This window comes from Apodemus sylvaticus, chromosome 8 (genome assembly GCF_947179515.1).
Source record: "Apodemus sylvaticus chromosome 8, mApoSyl1.1, whole genome shotgun sequence".
In the NCBI taxonomy this organism is placed as follows: Eukaryota; Metazoa; Chordata; class Mammalia; order Rodentia; family Muridae; genus Apodemus; species Apodemus sylvaticus.
In genome coordinates this window covers 54,483,190-54,508,799 of record NC_067479.1, presented here as the reverse complement: position 1 = coordinate 54,508,799, position 25,610 = coordinate 54,483,190, and the positions used below count along the sequence as shown (strand labels likewise).

Sequence of the window (25,610 nt, the reverse complement as noted above, 5' to 3'; positions counted from 1 at the left end):
TAGCCATCCTCATATACATACGCACAGCCATAAAAACCTGCATGTAGTTGGAAGGTAGTAAACAACGGGGGGTTGGCGGTCAGTGAGTCGACTTCAAAGACCGGATTATCAGCCAGGCCTTAGGAATCCCGGTGAAGAGAGAAAAGGAGGAAGTCAAGGCAAACTGCTACTTGAGAACTAAGGGCCCATCTTAAATAGCCAGAAAGTAAGAGAGTACAGTAAATTGCCAGGTGAGATTATCAGCTTCCACAGCTTCCAGAAAGTTCCGTTATTCCCAGGAGGCATTTCTTTTCCACCTCTGTCTGTAAAATATCATTTTTACAGACATCACTGGGCCACCGCGGCAGTTGCCTAGGTTCTTGAGTTCTTTATATATTTTGGATATTTTTAGGTTCTTTTAGTGCATGAAAATGCACAAGCATGTTTTTTTAAAAAAAAAAAAAGTATAACATTAATAAATGCTAGCTGCTGACACCAAAGAAATGCCAGTTGGATAGGTGACAGTTAGGCAGTGACAAATAGCAGCAGACAGTTAACCCAACTGTTGATCTGCAGTTCTAGGCTTGCACGCTGTAATCACCTTTATCTTTGTGCGCTCTTCTATCTTACATTTCATACTGTCTGTCTGCTACCACTGTCCTTTTGCCAAAAGCATAATGATTGTATGTAGTAATTATAATTGTCTCAGTGAACCTTCATACCTTCCCAAAGAGGTTACTTTCCAAGGAGGGTCTCTTAGTTGGGGTTTCTTTGCTGTAAAGAGACACCATGACCTCGACTCTTATACTGGAAAACATTTCATTGGGGCTGGCTTACAGTTTCAAAAATTTAGTTCCTTGCCATCAGGCAGACATGGTGTAGGAGAAGATGCTGAGAGTTCTACATGTCGATCTGCAGGCAGCAGAAAGAGACTGTATGCCACACTTGAGCATATGAGACCTCAAAGCCTGTCTCTACCTTCACAAATTTCCTCCAACAAGGAGGCCACAACTCCTAATAGTGCCACTCCCTATAAGCCAAGCATTCATACACTTGAGTCTATGAGGGACTTTCCTATGTAAACCACTACATAAGGTGACCCATGAGAATTCACATCTACTGCTGGAATGGATTTGAGTTGGTAAAACCAGTTGGGAAAATAGTCCTCAAAAATGTGTTATTGTGAAGATTCCTAAATTCAGGATCTGGAGAATATTTCTCATTAAGTGTGTGCACTGAGACACATATGAGAATGTGGTCCTTAATACTGAAGGAACAGAGACCTAAGACACAGAGTTGGGAATGTAGCTCAGTTAGTAGAGTGCTTACTCAGCAGGCATAAAATCGAGCATGGCGGTGCATGCCTATAACCCAGCACTTGGGAGGCAAAAGCATGAAGATCAGGAGTTTAAAGTTATCCTTGGCTACATAGGGAATTCAAGGCCACCCCAGGCTGAATGAGACCTTGCCAAAACAGAAAAACAAAGCAAAACAAAAATATCACAAAAACCTTAAGTCCTCAATAATAAGAGCATGAATAGTTCAATTATATTAGTCATCCAAGAGGTAACATCCTGATTGACTTTCAAACAAATGAATAACTAAATCTGGAAAGAAAAAGTTCTTGTATCATTCCATTTTCCAAAACAAAGTGCACATGCTTCCAAACAAAGCAACATTTTGTGTGGGCAGACGTTTATGTGGTAAAACTAAAAATAAAACCAAGAATGATATGAAATCCAGATTGATAGTCTCTATGGTCATAGATCTGTGAATGACCATGGCAGTACTAATAAAAGCTTAGTCCTCCTACTAAAGAGTAAGAACAGAGGCCACTATCTGATTCTCCTTTAGCTTATGTCTTTATTTGTGTGAAATACATTGTTAATAAAGAATGGGTAGAAGCTTCCAGCTAAAATGTTACTATACAATATTGCAGTTGATTTGAAGAACATTAATTTACCATTCAAGCCCTCATTGTACCAGCAGATGGGAAATTCAATCTGGTCATTGATGTCCTAGTGTGTGAGCTATACAGCAGTCTGCTGTTCCCTGTCTGTTATGCAAAAATGTGAGGTATTCTGTGAGTCTCTCTGGTCATCAGACACCAGCTCAAATGTATTGACCCATGCTCCAAGTTGTCTTTATGGCCGGTACATCTCGCTGTGCCAACCCATACCTGGAATGCAAAGGCACAGAGAATTAGAGGTGGCGGTCCACAGACTGAGCCTTTAGCTCCCGGCAGACATCACGCAGCTAACCTGCCAGACTTCTCCACCTCTCCGTGGCGAGCAGCTTGTATCCAGGCTGTTTCTTTTTAGCTGCCTGCAGATGCTTAACTAGTGCTACTATGATAGCAGAATGTGAAAATCCACATCAGCGTTATAACAAATTCTTTCTCAATGTATTTTTCTTTATGACTTTTACTAGCCTCTCCCTCTCTAGACTAGACGTTTCTCACCCCCATATACCTTGGGCTCCCATTCTCCTCTGACAGATGTCTCTCTTCCAAATGTTTTTCTAGATAGAAAGTGAACTCTAGACAGAAAGCTATCATGTCCACTGGTCTCCTCTCCTTAGTTTTTTTTTTTCATTTAACATCATCTCTGCTTGAGAATAAACCATGATGAAATCTGAAAGGTTTCCATAACCCATCAAGGTTCTAAACCACAATGTAATCCAGTCCTGGCCCCCACTGAAAAGGCTTCCATGCCGAAACTCCTTTCTCCTCCCTGAAGAGTTGGCACATTTCTGTGAAGAGTTGCCTCATCCCTCAACCAAGAGCTGTATCTAAAGCCTCAGGGCATTCCTGGCCTTCACTTGGGCAAACACACTTCCATTTTGTCTCTTGCCTCAGAGACATTTCACCATATGTGAGCCCCCCCCCCCCCCGTACCACTTCTGTTATTCTTGCTTTTCTTTAAAAAACACAAAGTTGATTTAAAGTTTTCTATTTAATTTCGTTTTATTTCAGCAGTACACATTCACAAATCACTCAATTTGACAATTCTCAATAACAAATATCCTACCCTCAACTCCCTGTCGAGAGGCAGTCTCCTCCAGGTCTTTTTGCACCCCCTACTCTCTCTCTCTCCTTCACTCCCTCTCACTAAATGGCATGCCGTGTAGCTGTTTATTTCTCCCTAACTTTGGTTAACATGAACTCTCTCTGGTGGAAGATGGAAATCCAAGCTTCCTATGCTCTCCTCCTACATGTACCCTCCCCACTCATTCCCTGAGAATCCATTGTAGTGTTTCTATGTGTCAGTCTCTGTGTAAATATTGAACTGTGTAGTGGACTCCAGTTATTACTTGAGCCCTTGGCTAACACTTTTCTTCTGTAGCACACTAATGACTTCATTGTGCTATCATTGTCTTGGTCGCCTGTCTGCTTGTATTTGTTTGCTTGTTTGTTTGTTGTGAGCAATATCCAAGTGCTTTCTGATGCAAGTAAAATAAAAATGTTGAGACCTTTCCTAATGAAGATGTTTCCCTCTGCGATCTTAATTGTTGGTGCCTTGAATATTAAGGAGTTTTTCCATTGAAAATTGTGTGGTCGTTAACTTGCTTATAATCTTTACCTCTACTTAACATTCACTCTCCTTTTTCGAAATCTTGTCAACCTTGTCTGAACCGTGACTTGCATTATTAGAGGACTGTTTTCTTCTTCAAATCAAAGCCTGCTCCAGAGTCCTTGGGAATGATACCCTAGATGCATAGAGGCCCCCCAGTAGGATTGACTGTGTCTCAAAGGCTTAAATATGACGAGGATTTGGAGGAGGTATAACTCTGAAGGATGTCTTCAAGTTAGGAATTTAGAATGTCTGGGCCAGAGAGCTGGCATAGGATCCGATGCAAAACATGGCCTAGTATGTTTGACAAGGTTTCCCAATGTCACATTTCAGCATGCAAGATTCCAGTAGAAATTTTTTTTCTACATTTCTCATTTCGTTCCAACCACTAAAAATACATCTAATGAAATTTCTGAAATAGGCTTTATTAACAAATGCTGTGGTCAATTAAATGTCAGCAACCAAGATTTGTTGGTTATGATGCAAGTATAAAGTAATTTGGAGACCCTGAGTGAATGAGGGTAGACACCAGTGTTCACGACCTATACGCTTAATCCTCTTCTTCAGCTACACACAAATAGCACTTTGACTTTGCTTTCTATAGATGATCTTTCCAGAATATAGCTCTTAATCGAGCTTTGAAATTCTCTCCGGCAAAATAATAGAGAAAAGGATTGAAGCAACTATTGGCTGCAGCCAAGGTCAGTGTGACGACCGTGGCCTTATGTAACACATCCCCACATGATTCTTTATTCCACGTGACCAAGTGGAGGGTCCGCAGTGCATGGTACGGCAGAAAACAGAGCAGGAAGATGATCATAGCAATGACAATGGTGGTCAGCGCCTTCCTATGAGCAGCCCGTGGACCTGATTCTGGAATCTCCACCTTTAACAAGACCCGGATGATCAGCAGGTAGCAGATGGTGAGTGTGAAAAACGGAAGCAAGAAGCCTACCGCTAATGAAATGTGGTTCATGATCACGAGTTTTTTCAGTGTTTGGGAATTCAGCTCCAGGCACAACATAGTGGTATTGTTCTTCTCTTGGCCATTTACCAGAAGCGGTGCTGCGGAAGCCATGATGAAGACCCATATGATCCCACAGAGGACCCAGGCGCTCCTGATGCTGGTACCACGGAGCATCTGGAAGGGGCGGGCAGTGGCCAGGAAACGCACAACACTCAGCACAGTTAGGAAATAAATGCTAGTGTACATGTTGACGTACAAGGAATAAGACATAATTCTGCAGACCAGGTCCCCAAATATCCAATCGGAACCTCTGAAATAATAGTCAGCCCTGAAGGGCAGGGTGCTTATGAATAGGAAATCTGAAATGGCAAGGTTGAGCATGAAAACATTCACAGATGTGGACTTCTTGTAAGTCTGTAGGAAGACATATATGGAAAAGCCATTTCCCAAGGCTCCCCAGACAAATATTACCAGGTATATGATGGGGTAAAATTCCTTCTTGAAGCTACCTATTGTACAGTTCCTGTTACTATAACTGCCGAGGGTCTCAGTTACTTCCATTTCTGATATGAAGTTGGACAGAGGCAAGGACTAATATAAAGTTTTCTCTTTATATTAGTTTAAAAAGAGATAAACTCGAAAGGTTACTTCATACAATTCCACTTTTCTTCCTGATTACTGATCAAACATTTGCTGTACTCAGCCTCACACGGAGAGAAGCAAGTTTCTCTGACACCTTCTTCTGATCTTGGCAGGCATCAGGCAAACACATGGTTGACCTACAGGTATGCAAGCAAAACATCCACACAATAAAAGAAAAATACATAAGTAATTTTTAAAGAATGACTAAATAAAGTTCCCATAGAAGGAAATGATAAATAAAAGAAGTAACTTTAGAATATCAGGGGGAAAAAGGAGAGAGGAAAAAAAAACAAAAGAATGCAAGGACACCAGCTTCCCTTTTCCTTTTCAAGTCTAAGTTATACTTGATGTTTGAAACAAAAACTATAACACTGTCTGACATGGTTTTAGAGGGATATAGAGGAGTTGTAGACTAGTACATTATACAGGAAGAGAAGAAGTAAAGATATATAAAGGGATCCTATACCACATTTTAAAAATATCAATAATTTGGATATATGTGTACATCTAGGTATATAAACACAAACACGTAGGCATATTAATAAAAGATCTGTTATAGATTGTTGTGCAGATAATGTGCAAAACAAGTAAAATTAGAATCTGGGCTTTTACGTAAAATAATTCTTATTTTATGCCACAAGTAATTTTTGTCAATAAAATAGTGTTAATTGTGTCTTTTTAAAGATCCTTTCAAGTTGTTTTCAGAAAGATATGATGCTTTCCTAAAAATTAAAGTTAAGCTCCTCGCAACTATTGTTAATTGTGATTTTACAATGCCAATAATTATTTCTTGAGTCTAGATAGGTAGAACCTACAGCTTCTCTCTTGGACAACATTCTTCATCCTTCCTTTCCAAAATTCAGGTCCCAAATCTGATTAAAATGCCATCATATGTCCTTTGGCGCTCAAACCTTGCTACAAGTGGCCACTAACAGATCATCTTCTTCATCCTATGACAAAAAAGATAACATAGACAATCAGATTTCTAAATATCCTTTAAATTTTAATTAATTTAAAATGAATATGAGCATTCTTTTGTCTATTGAACTTAGTCATAAAAAGCTGATAAATGAAAATGAAAGTAGATTTTTTCATAGTTAACTATATCTAAGTAAAATATGCTAATTAAAACATATTATTCCAAGGGTTATACTTGTGGATTTTGTTTTTAAAAGCATGCTTATTGGATGGAGAAAGAATTCACAAGACCCTGCCTCTAGCTAAAAGTTATCGCAGTTGATAGACTGAAGAAGAGGCTCACTCAGTTTTCTTCCTAGGTTCCTGCTACGTTGCCTGATCTCCAGTGAATGACCTTTACATGTGTGTGCATGCAGACTGAAGTAATTGGACTGAGTGGACTCTAAAGAAAAAAGCAAGGATATGAAGTTGGAAGGGAGAGGAGGGGCTTCTGGGAAGAACTGTGGAGGAATGTGGGATATGATAAAAATATATTCTATATGTCCATAAAATCCTCAAAGAATATATAATTAAAATTAAATACTAAAAAATTTGATAGAAGCATGTTTATGCTTAAGCATCAAATTTAACAGCTGTGTGCCAAATATTTTTTTCTTGAAAGATTCAAGGCTCACATCATCCCTTTTTTCTTCAGTCATGCAAAGTCTTAACAAACCTGCAAGGATGTCAACTAAACTGTAGACGAAACATCAGAGGCTCATTGTGTATTTTGGTCCTTCCTTAGGTCTAGTGGCCCCTGTGTGCCTGTTTTGGCTAGGTGTCATATTCTCTGCAACATGACTTTTAGAAGCATTAAGCCAACTACACTGAGTTACTTAATTTGAGCCTAATAATTTGCCTACTGCTTTTAATGATGAGGGAGTAGACATCCAGTCACCACCCTTCTACCCAGCTTTCTTGACTGATCTTCCTCTATATGTTGCTATGACACTCTGTGATCATGCCCCCTTGTACTTAGAAAAAGATGTCTATGATATGATATCTCAATTAGGAAATTGCCATATTCTCTGTAGACCTTCTGAATTTCCTGACTTAATTCTGTTTGTTACTGGTTCATAACTAAAAAAAAGAAAAAGAAAAACTAAAAATTGGTAAGATTATATAGTCTCTTAAATTTTTTCTTGAAATATAAATTTCTTCCAGAAATAAATGTCTAGATGGTTGAATAAGTTGTTCCCAGTTAGACCTGTCAGATGAGAAAAGATGAAAGATATTTGTGCTGATATAAGGTGTATGAATTTGGATGAGCCCACAAATTTAAAATGTTTAGAAATAAGATCTTCTAGGCTAAAATGGGCTAGACATCTAATTCCAGACTTGGAAGGCTGAAGTGGGAGAATTTCAAACTTGAGGCCATCCAGATTTACATAGTGAATACTAGAAAGGAGTAGAGGAGAGGGGAGGGGAGGAGAGGAAAGAGACTCTTCAGGCACTCTAAGAACAACTATAAAACAGTAAATGAATTAAAGAATCATGGGGTAATTTACTGTTACAGCAGGAGCTATAATAAAATTTACATTTGGCAAAACTGATTCTTGATATTCCCACCAACAGCAGTAGTAAATTAGCAGTGATATTAAGCCGGGGTTGATAGGGTAATTTAAAGTATTGTCAATAATACCCCATGCACACCTTGCCTACAGCAACACCTCCCTCATACATCTGTAAGAGCAGACCACGGACAACAGAAGCCTTGAGATCTTCTAAGCATCTATCTTTGAAAGGTCTATGATGTTACTCGGGTCCTTGGTTCTATCCAAATTTCAATGATCCTTGTCATTGTTGGAGAGGTCTGTCTGTAACAATGGAGGGGGGCAGGAAGTAACTTACTTTTATCCTCCCAACTCAAGAAGTTCCCAGTCTTCTCTTTAGCCAAAGAGACACATTCTTCCCCATGACAACTGTAAAAGAACAATACAGTTCAGTCTATTACACAGAAATTTCTTTTTCATCGTCATTCTCAACAATCATCAAAGGTTAGGAGAAGCAAGGGGATTCCAAAACCCTCAACCTGACACTGTCCTTCGCGTTGTGGAGTGGAATGAACACGCTCCATGTAGGCTCATAGGGAGTAGTACAATTAAGAGATGTGGCTTGTTGGAGGAAGTGTGTCACTGGGCCTGGGCTTCGAGGTTTCAAAGGTTTAAGCCAGGTGCAGGGGCTCATCTCACTTCCTGCTGCCTGACGATGCAGATGTAGAACTCTCAACTCCTTCTCCAGCACCATGCCTGCCTGCACACTTCTATGCCCCTCCCATGATGCCAATGGACTAAACCTGTAATCCAGTCCCAATTAAAAGTTTTCTTTATAAAATTGCCACGATCGTGTTAACTCTTCCCATCAATAAAACACTGACTAAGATACCTTTCCAGCCACTGATCTTCTCTTGGAGAAGTCACCAATCACTTCCCTGTGAGTTCCTAAGATGGGGCTTACTTCAGGATTGCTTCCAATCCTACATTCTATTCTTTTGTGCCCCAATGGGAGGACTACAGGAAACTGGCGCCTTCAAAAGGCTCCCCAGGGCAGCCTCTGTGATTTAAATGCTATATATTTGGTCTCTTGGAAAGGACATCAGAGAAAAATGCATGAACCTCTATGGAAAAGACCTCAAGGGAACTATGAGAAACAAACACAGCCAAAATTCTTCAGTATTTTAACTGTGCATCTTGTTACCCAACTAAAATGGCACTTGTGGCCAAATTCCTTGAAAACTCCTTACCCTGAATGTTTATGGAAATTCCCCAGTTGATGAGTGGTAGAAGTGGGCAGCCCCAGCTATAATCTGTGGGCCAGACCACTGGCTGTAGAAACAGGCAACTTCAAACAGGACAGAACAAAACACACGTTCTGAGCTTCTCAGTCCCTCTGAAACCCAACTTGCCCCTTACTGCGTTGTGGCCTCTCAGATCTGATTCAAAATCTCTTCATTCCCTGTCATTTTGAACTAATCATGGTCTGGTGCTGCTCAAGGGAAAGCCAGCATCTTTGTAATTTTTTAACATAGTTCATAGACATTGTTCTGAATTTAAATGATTTCTCACAAAATTTAATGACCTTCAGGGGAAAAAGCATTCCAAAAGTAAATTTTCTCCCTATAGGCCCCTGATTAATTACAGGCATTGTTTTTTTTTAATTTTTTATTACATTTATTTATTTTATGTGCATGCAAGTGTGCAGTCATAAATGAGGACATATGCAAGTGTCTACACACACACACACACACACACACACACACATATGAATGTTATACTGCTTGTGTGTGAACCAAAGGACATCCTGAGGGAGTTTGCTCTGTCCTACAGTGTAGGTTGCAGGGATCTGATTCAGTTGAAGTTGGCTGGAATACTGAGCCATATTACCAGCCACAGAATCATCATATCTTAAATTAATTTATTTATTTATTCTTCTCTCATATATTACATCCCGACTGCAGTTTCCCCTCCCTCTTCTCCTCCCACTATCTCTCCCCCCATCTCCCCTTTCCTCTCAATCTACTCTTCCTCATTTCCCTTCAGAAAAAAGCAGATCTCTCAGGGTTATCAACCAAAAATGGCGTAACAAGCTATAATAAGTCCAGGCACATAGCTCATATCAAACCTGGATGAGGCAACACAGGAGGAGGAAAAGGATCCCCAAAACAGGCAAAAGAGCCAGAGATAGTCACTGCTCCCACTGAGGAGTCCCACAAGAACACCAAGCTACACAACCATAACATACATGCAGAAGACCTAGGTCAGATCCACGCAGGCTCCCGGTTGTCATTTCAGCCTCTGTGAGTTCCTATAAGGCCTGGTTAGTTGATTCTGTGAGCCATGTTCTTATGGTGTCCTTGACCCCTCTTGTCCTTATAACCCTTCCTCCCCCTCTTCCACGAATTCCTGAGCTCCACATAATGTTTGGTTATGGCAATCATCATCTTATGAATATCATACATTGATTCCCATCAACACACCTCTGCTGGGGTCTTTCTTCCATATCAGAGAAAACTAACTCTTTAGAAACAAGAACAAAAAAATCATCCACTATTATATGTGTGTGTGATTACATCATATATATACATATATATCCAATATACATTCTTTTCATTTCAACAACTACTCTACAAAGTTCATTCCTGTCATAATCAATTATTGATAAATGCTGCTAATAATCCAGTCTACACTACCAGGATAGTCCTTAGGATCCACATGAGCTTGTCTTGTGAAGTAGAGAAGTTCAGATGTTCTAACTGACATCTTTTCCATGAATCAGATTCCCTCTTCTACCCTAAAGGGATTCATAGAAACCTCTAAAAAAAAAAAAAAAAGAAGAAGCAAGCACAGGACAGTTGAGAAAACCCATGGAGGAAGACCCAGACCCCTTATATCATATACGCTATGAGTAGCAGTTAGCACAGCTGGAATGACAGAAGTAGGGATGATCATATAAAATTTGTGACTAACTCCAGAAAGTTATACTGGATCTGTTCTGCTTTTAAATTTGAATTCTTTAAGTAGGGCTGTCAGGAGTAATCAACATATTGTCCTTAGTTTGTTTTTTGTTTTTTTTTTTTTCTTAGCTAGAGTAAAAGCTTCTGGCTGCACTTATATAAATACCACAGAGCTGTCCCTAGTGTGAATGACTAAGAAGAACACACACAGTACATGCATGCACACACATGCACACGCACATGCTCACGTGGACTTGAGCAATGTACACTCATTGCCTGGGCATTACTTTCTCTGTTTCCAGAACAGAGTATTACAGAACTAGTGACCATGTTTATTTCTGCAAACTCTGTCTTCTTTTACCTATATGCCCAAGTGACCTCACAGCAACAACAAGCCTGTAATAATTCTTTTCTAACACTTTCTTCCTGAAACACTCATTATCCAGCCTTTTAAGTATAAGATGAAAGTACCTCTTCAACAATTAGGAGAGACACAAAATAAAAATAAAATTATTTGATAACTTACAGGTCCTGGTAGGTACAGGGCTTGCCTAGAAGCTATACACTCCTAAGTCAGAAGGTACAGGAAGGGAGAGAAAGGAACTCATTGGAGAATTTTATTGGTCCAGGGTTTCCCACTGTGAAGTAAAGCAGATACAAGGTCCAGAAATACCACTGCATGCCTTCACAGTGCAAGTGAGGTAGAGCGTCCAGTAAGGATAGTCAGTAGGGTATATTAGCTACCCTTCAGGAAGCTATCATTGGGAGGTGGAAGGGTGCGGCTCCCATCTGGACTGCAGTCACAGGTAGTAGAAACACTAACTTTTAAGACTAAGCCCTAATTCTGGTAGGAAAAAAAATAAGTGTGTGTGTGTGTGTGTGTGTGTGTGTGTGTGTGTGTGTGTGTAGTTTAATTATATGTTGGGGTGCTGGCATTAGATCACCTGAAGCTGGAGTTACTAGCTGTTAGCTACCCAATGTAAGTGCTATGGGTCTAACTCTGATCCTCTGCAAAACAGTACATACTTTTAACCTCGGGGTCACCTCTCTGGTCCCCTACAAATGAATTAGAATTGATGCCTTGGCAACATAAAATTATTAAGAATTCACCGCACCAATAATGGGTACTTTTTGCTTAATACAAATCCACTAACCCAACTTTATTCAATATAGGTATTTTCATAATGACTTTTGACTAAATGACATTGCCTCTAAGAGTCCACATAATAATACAAAGAATAATAAACTTACAAGAAAACACTAGTTTAAGCTACATATATAGATATATAGAAACTAATTCCAGATGCAGCAGTAATGTTTCCCAATTTTCCTCCAGACACTTGTGTAAAAATGTGACTCACAAAAATAATTGGCTTATTATTTTTAAAGGCATATAGTATACTTGAAATAAATTGTCTTTGTGTAACTCATCACTATTTGCAATGAATAAACACCAATACAAAGTTTTAACTCTGAAGAAAACTATCTGGTATAAATATAATGTAAAAAAAATTTTTTTTGTTTGTATGATTGTTTAGTTCTGCACTTCCCAAAGTACTTTTGACAGAACATGAATCCCGTGAGATGCTTTGGCAAACGAAAGGCTCCCATGGTCAAATCAGCCTGAGAAATAGAACCATCTCTAATGGCCCTCCCTTTTGGGAATTTATGATGCTCCCAGAGCTCTGTAAAAGCAGAAAAGCATGGTTTAGGGATAGTTTGTCTCTCCTTTTGCCTTGTTTTGTTTTGTTTCCTATGAAATATTCTTTAAACATTAAAACATTCTACAATCCCACAGAACTTCTTCTGTTATTGTGCAACTTATCTAGAGTGTGATTTTAGTAGAAGAGAAAGAGAATACCACCTTGGGGAGTGATCAACCAGTAAGAAATGCAGGGAGCACTCACTACCAGGCAAATTTGCGTTTCTGTGTTGGCTTTCAAGGGTTATCTTAGCAATGTACCTTAAGCTTGGTGTCTCAAAACACCAGAATTTTCTTCTTATTCTCTTATAGTCCTGAGGCTACATGTCTGTACTCAAGTTGTCAACAGGGCTATGCTTTCTTCAAATACTGGAATGAGGGATTCTTTTTTTCTGTTTGGCCTCTGGTAAATACCAGCAATCTTTGGTAGTTCTTGGTTCAGAGATATGTCATTCCAATCTGTGTGATCCAACTGTGAGGGTGCTGTTTGCTGTAGTCTATGTCTTCATATCATCTTTCTATGTGTGCCTGTGCCTCTAGCTCTTCTGCGAGAAGCTTTGGTCATATTGAGTTCAGGGCTCACTTAACGTGGTATGACTTTGTCCTAACTTACATTGTTCATAGTGTTATCTCCAAATAAGGTTGCATTTACAGATAAATGAGGTTAAATACTCATGAGTGCTATTTTGCAAGACATCATTCACCCCACAACAGGGGTCTACACCATCTATCTCATGAGACGACTGCAAGGAATATATAAGAGACTCATCTACATAATTACTCATGAACAGGCACGGAGGTTCCATTCTTGGTGGATTCTAGGACCTGACAAGTTGAAAATAAATACATATACCCATACTCTATAAGGCTGATTAACTATATGTAACCCAACCTGATATTTTCACAAATATATTTTAAGTCCCTTGATTTATGACTATTTTGTTTTATTACTATAAAAAACACATTGTAATATGATATTTGGCAGTAACCTAATCTATGTTTCCCAGGCTATGGTCACTCATATTTGGCTCCACAATGAACTGTCCCATATTCCCTTTGAAGTGAGAGCTGTGATTCTGAGTTAATGCCAGGAAAGGTTGTGCATCAAAGGACCTGACAGTCTGGTAGGTCATTCTCATTGCTTGTCACGTGCAACCAAGTGGGCAACTCTGTCCAAGGGCTCTGGCAAATTACATTTCCTCAAGTCATTTGTAGCTCCAACCTCAGGACTCATCATGTAACAGAGACTGGTGGGGTGGGCTGTCCCATGCTCAGTACACATCAGGATCTCTGTCAAACTTTGTCAAGTTCCAGATGGGTATAAAATCAATCCCTAGTAGCCACTGGTGGTTTTACTTGATAGCAATTGTAGATGCTCTAGTTTGGTCATTTTATAGATACGATCAAAATCCAGAGGCAAAGAAAAGCTAACAGGCTCAAGTTCATTCTCCAGGTTAGTGATGGGGTAAGGCTTTGACCCAGTCACCGCCTCTCAACCACAGCCCCATACTGTCCCATGCTGAACATCGTATCCTGTGCACTGTGTGAATTAAAGAAAATGCCTTCTGTAACTGGGATCCAGCTCTGAAGTGGTGAATGAGTCAGACATGTTAACCAACAGAGCTGTGAAATGACAAGAGCCAGAAGGAAATGTGAAGTGCGTGATAATGTGTCAAGAGGAGAGGCAGCCGGCTGGGGTGTGAGGCGATGATAATGCAGTGTCTCCCTGACATTCCAACACATTGACTAAGAAGAGAGTGTCAAGGATCCCAGACAGAAGAACAGTACAAAGTCTCAAAGCCAAAAACACAAGGTAAGTATGGAGAACTGTAAGCCATTTACTACCATCCAGAAAAGACCTACGAAGGCAAGATACAGTGAAGGAGAGTCTGTGTCCATAATAGGACGTCTGGGTTTGATCCTCCAGGCAGTGAGAGCCCTCCAATATGTGGGAGCTTATGCATATTTTTAGAAAGGTGCTTCTGGCAGTGGATAGAGGAGAGTGTAGGGAGGGCTGGAAGATTGCATCAAGAAGCTGTCGAAAATGTGACTACAATAAGCAGAGCAGACCATCTTCTAGAATTTCAAATATAGGACTTAGAAAGTATCCAGTAGGTAAACCCTCTAAGTAAACAGGACTGAACCAGAGCCAGAGAGGGCTGTAAGCAAGGGAAGAACACACCCCATCACCCCCTGGGGATCAGAGGCATCCCGACTACTATCAAATTGTACGACTACATATGAACCAAGCCCAAGCCCCTGCCCAGAGGAAAGGTGACCACGGTCACATAGCCTGCCAATGTATGCTCTGCTTCCACAGTTATTAAGGTAACATTAATTAATGTTTCCTCAAAAATGCAAGACCGCCTCTTTTCTCTGAAGTCTCTAAGAGTAGACGCCTTGTTTTATCTGGCAGGACTGAAACTATGGATGTCAGACTCCCACCATACCTCTTACCTCAGTATCACTAAATTTCTTGCCTGAAGGATAATTCAACTCTATCTAGCAAGCTGGCTATAATCCAGCATAGCTAGCTAGCTCAGGTCTAACATTATTAAGGAGGCAAAATTTTCTCATGCATCAGTTCAAATATAAAAGCAAAGACAGAGATGATTGACTCAGACTGTGGAAGGCATGCTATTTATTACCCTCTGCAGCAAGTGAGACAGAGAGGAACGCACAAACTCCGGGTTGAATTCTGTCCTTTCATTTACTAATTCTATTACCTGATATAGGTAGTTTTACCTCATGCCTCGGTTTCTTATCAGTGAAATGGGGGTGGTAATTTCCTGAAAGGACACTTAGACCAGAGCCTGGATCATAGACACCAGCAGAGAAAGATTCACTGTAATCATTGCACAGGCTCCCTAAAGTTGCTCCCTGTTATGCAGAGAGAATGCAGCCCTCCTCCACAGTAGAAATGTCCACAAATACATTTGTCTCTCTAAATCCAGACCACAGAGTGCTAAACTAGTATGTTCTTCAAAGCAGGGAAGTAGCATTAGGACCCTTCCTGAAGTCTAAGCTGCAAAGACAGAGCTGGACTTCAGAAGACACTAGCCTTCCTCTACTCAAAGGATAATCAAGCTGAGAAAGAAATTGGGAAATTACACCCTTCACAATAGCCACAAACAACATAAAGTATCTTGGTGTGACTCTAACCAAACAAGTGAAAGATCTGTATGACAAGGACTTCAGGTCTCTGAAGAAGGAAATTGAAGAAGACCTCAGAAAACAGAAAAATCTTCCATGCTCATGGATTGGCAGGATTAATATAGTTAAAATGGCCATCTTGCCAAAAAGCAATATACAGATTCAACGTGATCCCCATCAAAATCCCAACTCAGTTCTTCATAGAGTTAGAAAGAGCAATTCTCAAATTCATCTGGAATAACAAAAAACCCAGGAGAGCTAAAACTATTCTCAACAGTAAAAGAACTTCTGGGGGAATCAGTATCCCGGACCTCAAGCAATACTACAGAGCATTAGTGTTAAAAACTGCATGGTATTGGTACAGTGACAGGCAGGTGGATTAATGGAATAGGATTGAAGACCCAGAAATGAACCCACACACCTATGGTCACTTGATCTTCAACAAAGGAGCTGAAAACATCCAGTGGAAAAAAAGATAGCCTTTTCAACAAATGGTGCTGGTTCAACTGGAGGTCAGCATGCAGAAGAATGCGAATTGATCCATCCTTATCTCCTTGTACTAAGCTTAACTCCAAGTGGATCAAGGACCGCCACATAAAGCCAGGCACACTGAAACTAATAGAAAAGAAACTGTGGAAGACCCTTTGAGAACATGGGCACAGGGGGAAAGTTCCTGAACAAAACACCAATAGCTTTTGCTCTAAGATCAAGAATTGACAAATGGGACCTCATAAAATGACAAAGTTTCTGTAAGGCAAAGGACACCATCAAAAGGACAAATCAGCAACCAACAAATTGGGAAAAGATCTTCACCAACCCCATATCTGACAGAGGGCTAATATCCAATATATGTAAAAAAACTTAAGAAGTTAGACCCCAGAAAACCAAATAACCCTATTAAAAAAAATGGGGTACAGATCTAAACAAAGAATTTTCACCTGAAGAAATTCGGATGGCTGAGAAGCACCTTAAGAAATGCTCAACATCATTAGTAATTATGGAAATGCAAATCAAAACAACCTTGAGATTTTGTCTCACACCAGTCAGAATGGCTAAGATTAAAAACTCAGGAGACAGCAGGTGTTGGAGAGGGTGTGGAGAAAGAGGAACACTCCTCCACTGCTGGTGGGATTGTAAGCTGGTACAACCACTCTGGAAATCAGTCTAGAAGTTCCTCAGAAAACTGGGCATGACACTTCCGAAGGACCCTGCTATACCACTCCTGGGCATATACCCAGAGGATTCCCCAGCATATAATAAGGATACATGCTCCGCTATGTTCATAGCAGCCCTATTCATAATAGCCAGAAACTGGAAAGAACCCAGATGTCCCTCAACAGAGGAATGGATACAAAAAAAAAATGTGTTATATATACACAATGGAGTACTATTCAGCTATTGGAAACAATGAATTCATGAAATTCTTAGACAAATAGATGGAGCTAGAGAACATCGTCCTAAGTGAGGTAACCCAGTCTCAAAAGAACATTCATGGTATGCACTCACTGATAAGCAGATATTAACCTAGAAGCTTGGAATACCCAAGACACAATCCACATATCAAATGATGTCCAAGAAGAAGGAAGGAGTGGCCCCTGGTTCTGGAAAGGCTCAGTGCAGCAATGTAGGGGAATACCAGAACAGGGAAGTGGGAAGGGATGGATGGGGGAACGGGGGGGGGGGGGGGGGGGAGGGAAGAGGGCTTATGGGACTTGTGGGGATGGGGGCATCAAGGAAAGGGGAAATCATTTGAAATGTAAATAAAGAATATATCGAATAAAAAATAAAATCGAATAGCTTTTTAAAAAAGAAGTAGAAAGCCTGTTTCAATGTTTTTCTGTTGTTTCTTATGCTATATTAATTATAGAAAAAAATGAAATAAACCTCATTGTCTACCAAAAAAAAGAAAGAAAGAAATACAAAGTCTCATAGACCCTTCAGATTTTCTTTTTCAAAGGATTGACGTAAACTAAGCTACTGGAGAGAAACACAAAAATACAGATAAAAATAACTGTGATTGTCACAGCTTTTAAATGAGGAACTTTGCTGGTGTCATGGTGTCCAGGATCATGAGGAAGGAATAAACACCCTGGGTTCCATTTCCACAGACTCAGCACCCTAGAGGATTTTAATGTCCTGATTCTTCCATCTGTCACTCCCAAAGTGCCTCAAAGACTCCCAGAGTAGAAGCCACTTCATGGGACATCAGACTAATGACTCTTGGCTTGCCAAAATCCATTTATGTGCAATCAGTACCTGAGCCCACTGGGAAAAAGTTTGTTGGTAGTTCCATTGGAAGCTGGAACTTGTTACTTAAGCATGCGTAGCCCTGAAAGCCCTGAGGAGAGGCAGTTCTCTGCGTCACTTTCTCTACTTCATAGATTGTCAACAGCTTTAGTGATCCTTCTTAGGCTAAGTCCAGGCCCTCACCTCAGCACCTCAGGGAAACTCAAGTTCTCCCTCAGTGGCCTGTGCACAGTTTGTTTCTCAATATTGTTTTGTCTTCTTTGTAGCCCACCATCAACTCAGATCTCATATTTACAAGTATCAGGACCACACCCTTCCTCTTGTGTGCCAATCAAGTTTACACTGACTCATCCTGATATTCCAGAGGAAGACATTTAGGTATTACTCATGAGATGCCATGGTTCCTGGTGTGTCTGGAAGCTCTTAAGGAGCAGTGTCTAAACCCATTCTGTTTCCATCAGGGAACTCTCTGGGGGAATAGAGAATCCTTTAGGGGCAGGTAGCAGAGTGGCTTTAATATATAATTGTTCCAACAGGCCAAATTTCCTGTCTAGCTTCAAATGCACCAAGAAATTTCTTTCTTATGTTCACCTCACCTAATTGGTTGCTCTGTAAATAAAATTTCCATATGGTTTTCTCAAGAAAGAATTCCTCAGGAATCCACCAGGATTAGTGGGAGAGATGTTCTAAAGATTGTGGGAGATGTTGGGCCATCTGACTTTCATTCTGATCAAATTCCAAAATGATAATAATCTATGAAAATTCAGAAACCCCCAAATTAATGTCTGAATTTCACTGTCTTGGTTTCATATGTTAGTTCTAATGAACAGGAACATCAAATTGTATGACATTAAGTTTCCTGCTTCAAACAGTTTGTAAAAGTTATGGTAGCTGGGTGGTTAACGTGAGTGATCTCTCCCAGTTACTAATGTACTTTACCCTTCAGCTTCTGTCTGTCTCTCTCTGCCTTTCTCTAACCTATGAGAACATATTGATGCTCCAGACCCTTCTTTGCCTAAGCCAGATGGTCTTCTTGAAAATACATACATGAGTCCATCTTCCACTAAAAGAAGAACACAGTCACAGAATATATATGAGACAGAATGTGCTGCATATTATGCTAATACAGATAGAAAAAGAGACACCCCAAGGAGATGCATGTTGCCAGAGTCACCTTTGGGGCAAAGATCCCTGAGTAGGGCCTTTGAGATGCTCAGCAGGTATAGTCACTTGCAGCGTAGCCTAAGGATTTAAGTTGGGCCCCTAAGATGCTCATTGTGGAATAAGAGAACCTACTCTGCTCCTCTAGCTTCCACATACATGCTGTACACACACACACACACACACACACACACACACATGAAATAAATATAATAAAATTTTAAACTTAAAAAAAATCTGCAGGAGTAGAAAAATACACTTAGAATTATATACACCCAAAATGTGCTATCTCATAATTATCCATCTTGTATTACCACTTTAACAATAGCTGCTCTTGCAAAAAAGGAGTGTATCTGATGGGAGTGGAGGTGGGAAGGAACTGGGAGGGGTAGAAGGAGGGAGAACTATAATCAGGATGTATTCTGTGAGAAAAGGATCCATTTTCAATAAGAAGGAAAAAACAATAGCTGTGCCTTTCGTTTCTTTTGCAGAATACACGAGTGCATTTTTGAACCCTCACCTTCCTTGTTGTTTTCTAGTCCACCTCTTCAGTACAGTATGGGAAACTCGAGATGGCTGTTAGTATCCAGCAACTGAGTAAGACTGATGAATTAGTCTACACTGAGTCTCACTTCCTGAATACTCTGACTCCTGAGGCTAAAAGCAGAGGACCAGCAAATCCTATCTGAGAGAATGTTGTGGCATATGGATTAGTTGACTGCTTAAAATGGAATGGGAAGAGGGCCAGTGAAGATGAGGAGGAAGAGCAGGGAAAGAGAGTGAGGGGAAGGGAAGGGAGGAGAAGGAAGGAAAAGGAGGGAGGGGAGAGGAGGAAAAGGGAGGAAATTCTCTCTTGTGAATGTGTACTTTGAGTTCTAACTCACAGCCTAATTATCATTTGTCCACTCTCAAATTCCTATCTAAATATCATTACTTCCCAGCAGAGACAGACAGACAGACAGACAGACAGGGGAGTGTTCTCTGAACCTCCAAGTCTTGGCTACTTGTACTGCAGTTATTGTCTTCACAGTTAATGTATCCAATCACTAGAAAGCCTGCTGTGGTCCCTCTGTAGGCCTAGCACATGTGACACACAGATGAGCTGATACTTTCTTATTTTATGTCTCCAATAACTATTTGGGGGACTCCAAGTTTCTGTTTACAATGAAATGCTGTTGGTGTGCTTTGCCTTATAATTTTTTTTCTTTCCTCCAAAATCCAGGTCAAAGACCTGTGAATTCTTAAGAATGAAAAGTCAGGAGGGCTGAATCGGGCTCAAAGGTAACACTAGTCTAGCTTGTGTGGGGTCATGAGTTCAATCCCTCACACCATCAAAGGGGAGACAAGGACCCTGGGGTAGGACCCAGTGCAAAGGTTCTTATCCCAGTGTTATAGAAAACAGTGCTGTTGTGCCGAAACTAGCAAACTATCTCTCTCATTCTGACAGAGATCTGTGCCTGTTCGAATTAACAGTGTGGACCATTTCCAAATCTTAGAATCTGCCAGGTAGCAGAGTTCCTGTCAAGGCAGGAAGTGGCTTAGGGTGAAGAGGTGGTTCTCTGTGACAGGGTGCAGAAGAGGTGGCCTCTTAACAGGCCCATTGGAGAAGATTTAGTAGGAAAGTCTCTTTTTTCCTTTGAAGAAAAAAATCATGGTTTAATAACAATAGAAGAAATAATTCTGGATTAAATTCTTATTTTTCTCAGTTTAATTAATATTTAAGTTTGCAAAATAGACAGCCTCTGCTTCCCTCTCTCCCTCTTTTCTCTCTCCGATTCTTGCTCTTCCTCTCATAGGCTCCCAACCTGTTCATTTATCTCTCTATTTTAAGACTGTTTCAAGATACCCAGGCCAAAGATGACCTAGAACTCCTGATCCTTTTCCTGTCTCCTGCTCCTCTTGAGTGTGAAATGACATGCATGCACCCCATAACCCAGTTTATGCAGCACTGAGGATCAAACTCCTCCAGACTTCCTGCATCCTAAGCAAACACACGACCAATCAAGCCACGCCCCCACTCCCCCATTCCCACTTCAATCTCCATCAAGGACCTTAGACTTCATACCAGAGTTACAAAAGCTTCTGCTGCCTGGTCTGCCTCTTCCTATGACCTTCAGGTTTGGGGGTTTGGCTCACGCATAATACTCCTCATGGACTCCTTGGGTCAAGGAAACCAACCTATACAACCACTCAGTTACCAATCCAATGGGAGTTTCCCTTTAGATGTTGCCCAACATTGTTACATTTTCTCTGTGGGTCAATGAATAGAAGTTAGTAAGCCAAAGTCAACAGCTGTGACTAGTCCACATCCCTGAGTTACTTTGTTTATACCTTCCCAATCTTCCCAATGGAGTCCCACATACTGGATACAATGCCAAGACTGTCTTCAGGCTCTTCATGCAGTACAGTGGAAGAGAACACACAAAAAATCACTCCTGCACAAGGAGAGAGGGGGTCCATGTGCTGAGACATGTCCATGCATGCATGGGACAGTGGCTTTCAACAGACCCTGTAGCAAAGATGAGCAACCATAGCAAAATGCTTATCTTCCTTTGTGTTATTCAGCATGCTGATGCTGAGGCTGATGCTGAGGCTGATGCTGAGGCTGATGCTAAGGCTGATGCTGAGGCTGATGCTATATTAGCCAAGTTCTGAGTCACTGCATGATCCCTTATGAGTCTTTTCTCCTATAAGCTTAGTTCAGGGGACCAGCCTGTCTCTGATGCCTGCTATTTAGGGCAAACAAGAAAAGCAAAGAGTTCCTCAGTTATTAACAGTTTTCGAGCAGATTCTGACACATAGGAAGGAGTGTCCATCACCCTTCCTCCATAAAAGTGGCTTAGTGGAAGGAGTTCCTCTTAGACCTAAGGTAGACAGAGAGGTCAGAAGAGACCCAAGTTCAAGTCTCAGCACTGCTTTTCTGTCATAGTATTTCATCCCTCTAAACTTCCAAACCCTCCTCGGCTGAGGGGATGAGTTTAAATGGAGAAGTTGGGCGTGGCCTGACCAGCTTGGCTCCTAACACCCTGAGAGCTTAGTCTGTGCTAGCCACAACCACGACACAACAGGTGACAGCCACAGACAAAACTCAGAACTGAGCACAGACCTTCTTTCTAGCCAACTAGAAAAGGGAGTCGGGCCATTTTATCTGGATAATAACCAGAAGGTGCAGTCCATTCTACCCGGTTCTGTTTAGTTTGCATTTTGTTTTTGTTCTATGCATTATATGCACTTAAGGTGAGGACAAAGATAACAAACTGAGTCGTGTATGAATGACAAATTTTACCAACCAGATAAATCTGCACATATACTTCTTCTCTTTCTCCAATTACAGATGGCTACTTTCAATAAAAGAGGGTGCATGTTATAGTGTTGTTCTGTATCCTGCTTTTTCTAGCCACTGAGACATAGTCATCTTTTATTTTACAAATGATACAATATTAATACCAGCATTTAACTAATAACACGCAGATAAAACACAATTCATTTAATCAATTTCATAAAATAGTTATTATTTGGGTTGTAAGAATGTAGCCAGGTCCTCTGGGTTCACCAATTTGCTTTTACCTAGGAAAATACCCTGTAACCCCAGGGTTTTGTTTTTGCCATCTCTAAAATGAGAAATATATTCTCTATAGATATATGAAAATGTGTTTCTGTATGCTAATGTATTACATAAGTGATTATGTGCATCAAAGATGCTAAAGAGGTACTCTTCTCCATGAAATGAAAACAAGAAGAAATTTGTTTGACATGCTGTTGATCAAATTAAGTCCAAGTATATCCCTGTGGGAAGCTCAGGAAAAAGCAAGAACTGAATCAGCCTGGGCTAGTTGCCTTTTATCTGTCTACTCTTTTTAAGGGGAGAAAGAAGAACACAACTCTAATATAAATTCAGTCCATGTTTTTCTTAGAGGGCTGTGGATCCAGTAAAAACAGTTTCCCTTGGAAAGCAGGGTAAGCCATTAGATCCTGTCTTAGCCATCTGCTGTAACTGTGGTATGTTTGTAACTGGCCACATATTAAATGTCCATCTATTAAAAGACCTTGCAAGCTTATGAAAGAAATGTGGCAGTCTTAACAGGTGCTAGCACACAGTGAGCTTAATGCTAACATATTTAGAACCTTCTAGAGTTTCAACTTCCCTAGCGCCTACCTTCCCAAGCCATGGAAACAAATCTTCTTACTTCAAGCATTAGTGAACTGAAGCTTCCAAGCAGGGTCTCATCTGAGGGCTTGAAGTGGTCGAAGTAGAAGACAGAGATTTCTAAAATTCTGATATGACCTGTAAATTAGCTCTATAGCTAAGTCATTTACAGAGTTTCAAACAGACTTGCCTTTAATTGTGTCTTTCTATTCATTCATATTATTCTCAGATACGTGTAAGAGACTAGAAAGTGTTTCAAACAGCTTATTTTTTTAACTGGCTTGTCATTAGCATCACCTGAAAATTAATAGCAAACAAAAACACATTAAAGACTGGACAATACCAAAAAAATCAGCTTTTGAGGGGCTATTTTCTAATCTCCAGAGATGAAGTGATTCTGCCTGAGGTACAGCCCAAGCAAAAACTGCCAATGGATGCTCCAAAATGAATGGATTCCAAGAACACAGCCCTCCACCCGTGTGCACTCCCCAGTGCAGCTCTGAACCAAACCACTGAAGTACACCTTCTCAGATACAATCTACTTTCTTCCAAAAGCCAGGCTTCTGAGTAGGAATCCAATCTACACAAAATAGGAAAGAATCTATATGGCAAATTTTGTATGGCGAAAGAGGGCAGATTTTAGTGCCTCATACAGCAATTTACAATTACGATTTTACAGAATTCATGGCAATGTGGATAAAGCACACACTGTAAAGGAAGAAATTAATATTGACGTGTTCTTATTTTATCTCTACAACTATGAGAGAAAGTTAAAATTATATGCACCCAAAACAGAAAGGAAATACCCCAACTGTCAACCAAGTCTTTCCTGTGGTGATGTTTTCTACATTCTACAGGTTTTTGTACTTTCTCCTCCTATTTCAGTTTGCCACTTAAAGTGGTAGAACAAACACTGATAGCTGAACAAATTCCTCTAGGGTCCATCAAAGCTCAAGTCTCAGTAACAAATTAACACAAGTGGAAACCTACCTGTGCCTCTGCCTTCCGCTGCCCTGGCGTTTGACTCTGCTCTGACTCCTGGCTTCTCCCCGGTAGAATGCAAGTTTGTTTATTTAAAACAAAAGTGAAACAGCCAGTTTATGACCAGTGTCAGCCAATAGCAAGACAAGAAGGAACCTGGGTCAGCAGGACCTCAGCTTTGTGGCACTGTCATGGGAGTGGGAGCTGGGTTCTTTCTTCAGAAGTCAGAGAATTTCCAGTTAGTGACTGTCGACCTCTTTCAAGTCACCGTGGAATTGCCCTTCCTCTGATGATTGGTTTTTGTTGGGGCTTTTCTTTTCTTTCCTTTATTTCCTTTCTTTTTTTTTTCTTTCCATCAACATCTTTTGCAAGATGTGATAGGCAGGGAGCTGGGGGAGGAGTTTAAGTGGCTGTTATTTCTCCAAAAGGGTTTCTGTTCCCATGCCAGGCCCGTGAGTGCAGCCTTTCACGCCCAGCCCCGCAGCCTGCTTTAGAGCGCTCTCACCACTCTGACTTTCTCATGTTCTCACTCCACTGAAGAGTCTCTGCAAAGGTCACCGATGGCCAATTTTCAGAACGATTCTCCTTTGCCTCCTGTGATTGAATGACAAATGTCTCCCACAGATTCAAATGCCTCCCACTTGAACACTGGGTCTCCAGTCAGTGGTGCTACTGGAGGGGGGGGTGCAGCCTCACAAGAGGAGGCGTGGCACTGGACGTGGCCTGTGAGAGTTTATCCCCCTCACTCTAGTTCTCATTCGTTCTCTCTGCTTCACATTTTCAGATACAGATGTGATCTCTCAGCTTCCAGCTCTGGCCACCTGCCACCACGCCTACCAGGTCATAATGACTCTCTGGAATCAAAACCCCAATAAACTCCTTCCTTATGTTGCCTTTGGTCACGATATTTTACTATAGAAACAGAATAGTACCTAATACACTCCATTTTCAGATTCTTCTTTTCCTATTAATTTTCCAGGTGCAAGATTTTTCCGAAAGATTTGCCTTCTGCCATCTTTGTTTCTTCTTCCCTTGCGTATGTTTAATTTATTCTCAGCCAAATCCATTTAAAATCTATACCATATCTAACATGACCACTGAATACTCAATATAATCTTGAAAAGAACAATCAACCCAGAAGTCTCAAACCTTATAATCTCAAACAACACACTACTATAGGAATTATAACAGTCTAGTTGATATAATTACAGACACATGGACCAATGAAATAGAATAGAGTGTCCCAAATTAACCCTTCCATACATAGTTAAATCATTTTAAACAAGGTGTCATGGCCATCTACTGGGGAGTATAGTATTTTCAATAAATTCTATAGAAGAAAAATTGAATCCATATACCAAACACTGAAGTTTGATCCTTAATCAGCACTGTATATCCATATACAAAACATAACTCAAATTGGACAGGAGGACTAAATGTGAGAACTAAAACTATAAAAATCTGAGAATGTACAATGAAACATATACGACTTGGAATTTCACAATGATTTCTTGATTATGACACTTAAGTCATAATACACAAATTCAGTATTAAATCAATGAAAAACGTGATTAAAAGCTGGGAGTGGGAAGCTTGTGGTGCACTGTTGTCACCATGCACATGAAAAGCCATGAGTTCTACCCCACAGC

General features: G+C 40.5%; 1 protein-coding gene across 1 annotated transcript; it reads right to left on the bottom strand.

Annotated features, from left to right (window-relative positions):
• Positions 1-2,918: 2,918 nt before the first annotated feature.
• On the bottom strand, positions 2,919-24,576 carry Cysltr2 (cysteinyl leukotriene receptor 2). Its single transcript, XM_052190974.1, has 4 exons — positions 23,971-24,576; positions 7,969-8,039; positions 5,976-6,110; positions 2,919-5,297 (listed from the first exon to the last, which is right to left on the bottom strand). Exon 4 carries the CDS (start codon positions 5,077-5,079, stop codon positions 4,150-4,152), a length of 930 nt encoding a protein of 309 aa, XP_052046934.1. The 5' UTR covers positions 5,080-5,297; positions 5,976-6,110; positions 7,969-8,039; positions 23,971-24,576; the 3' UTR covers positions 2,919-4,149.
• Between the last annotated feature and the right edge of the window lie 1,034 nt (positions 24,577-25,610).

Bases quoted from the DNA above. Each gene is read 5' to 3' on its own strand.
- Cysltr2 (XM_052190974.1), bottom strand. From the start codon at position 5,079: ATGGAAGTAACTGAGACCCTCGGCAGTTATAGTAACAGGAACTGTACA.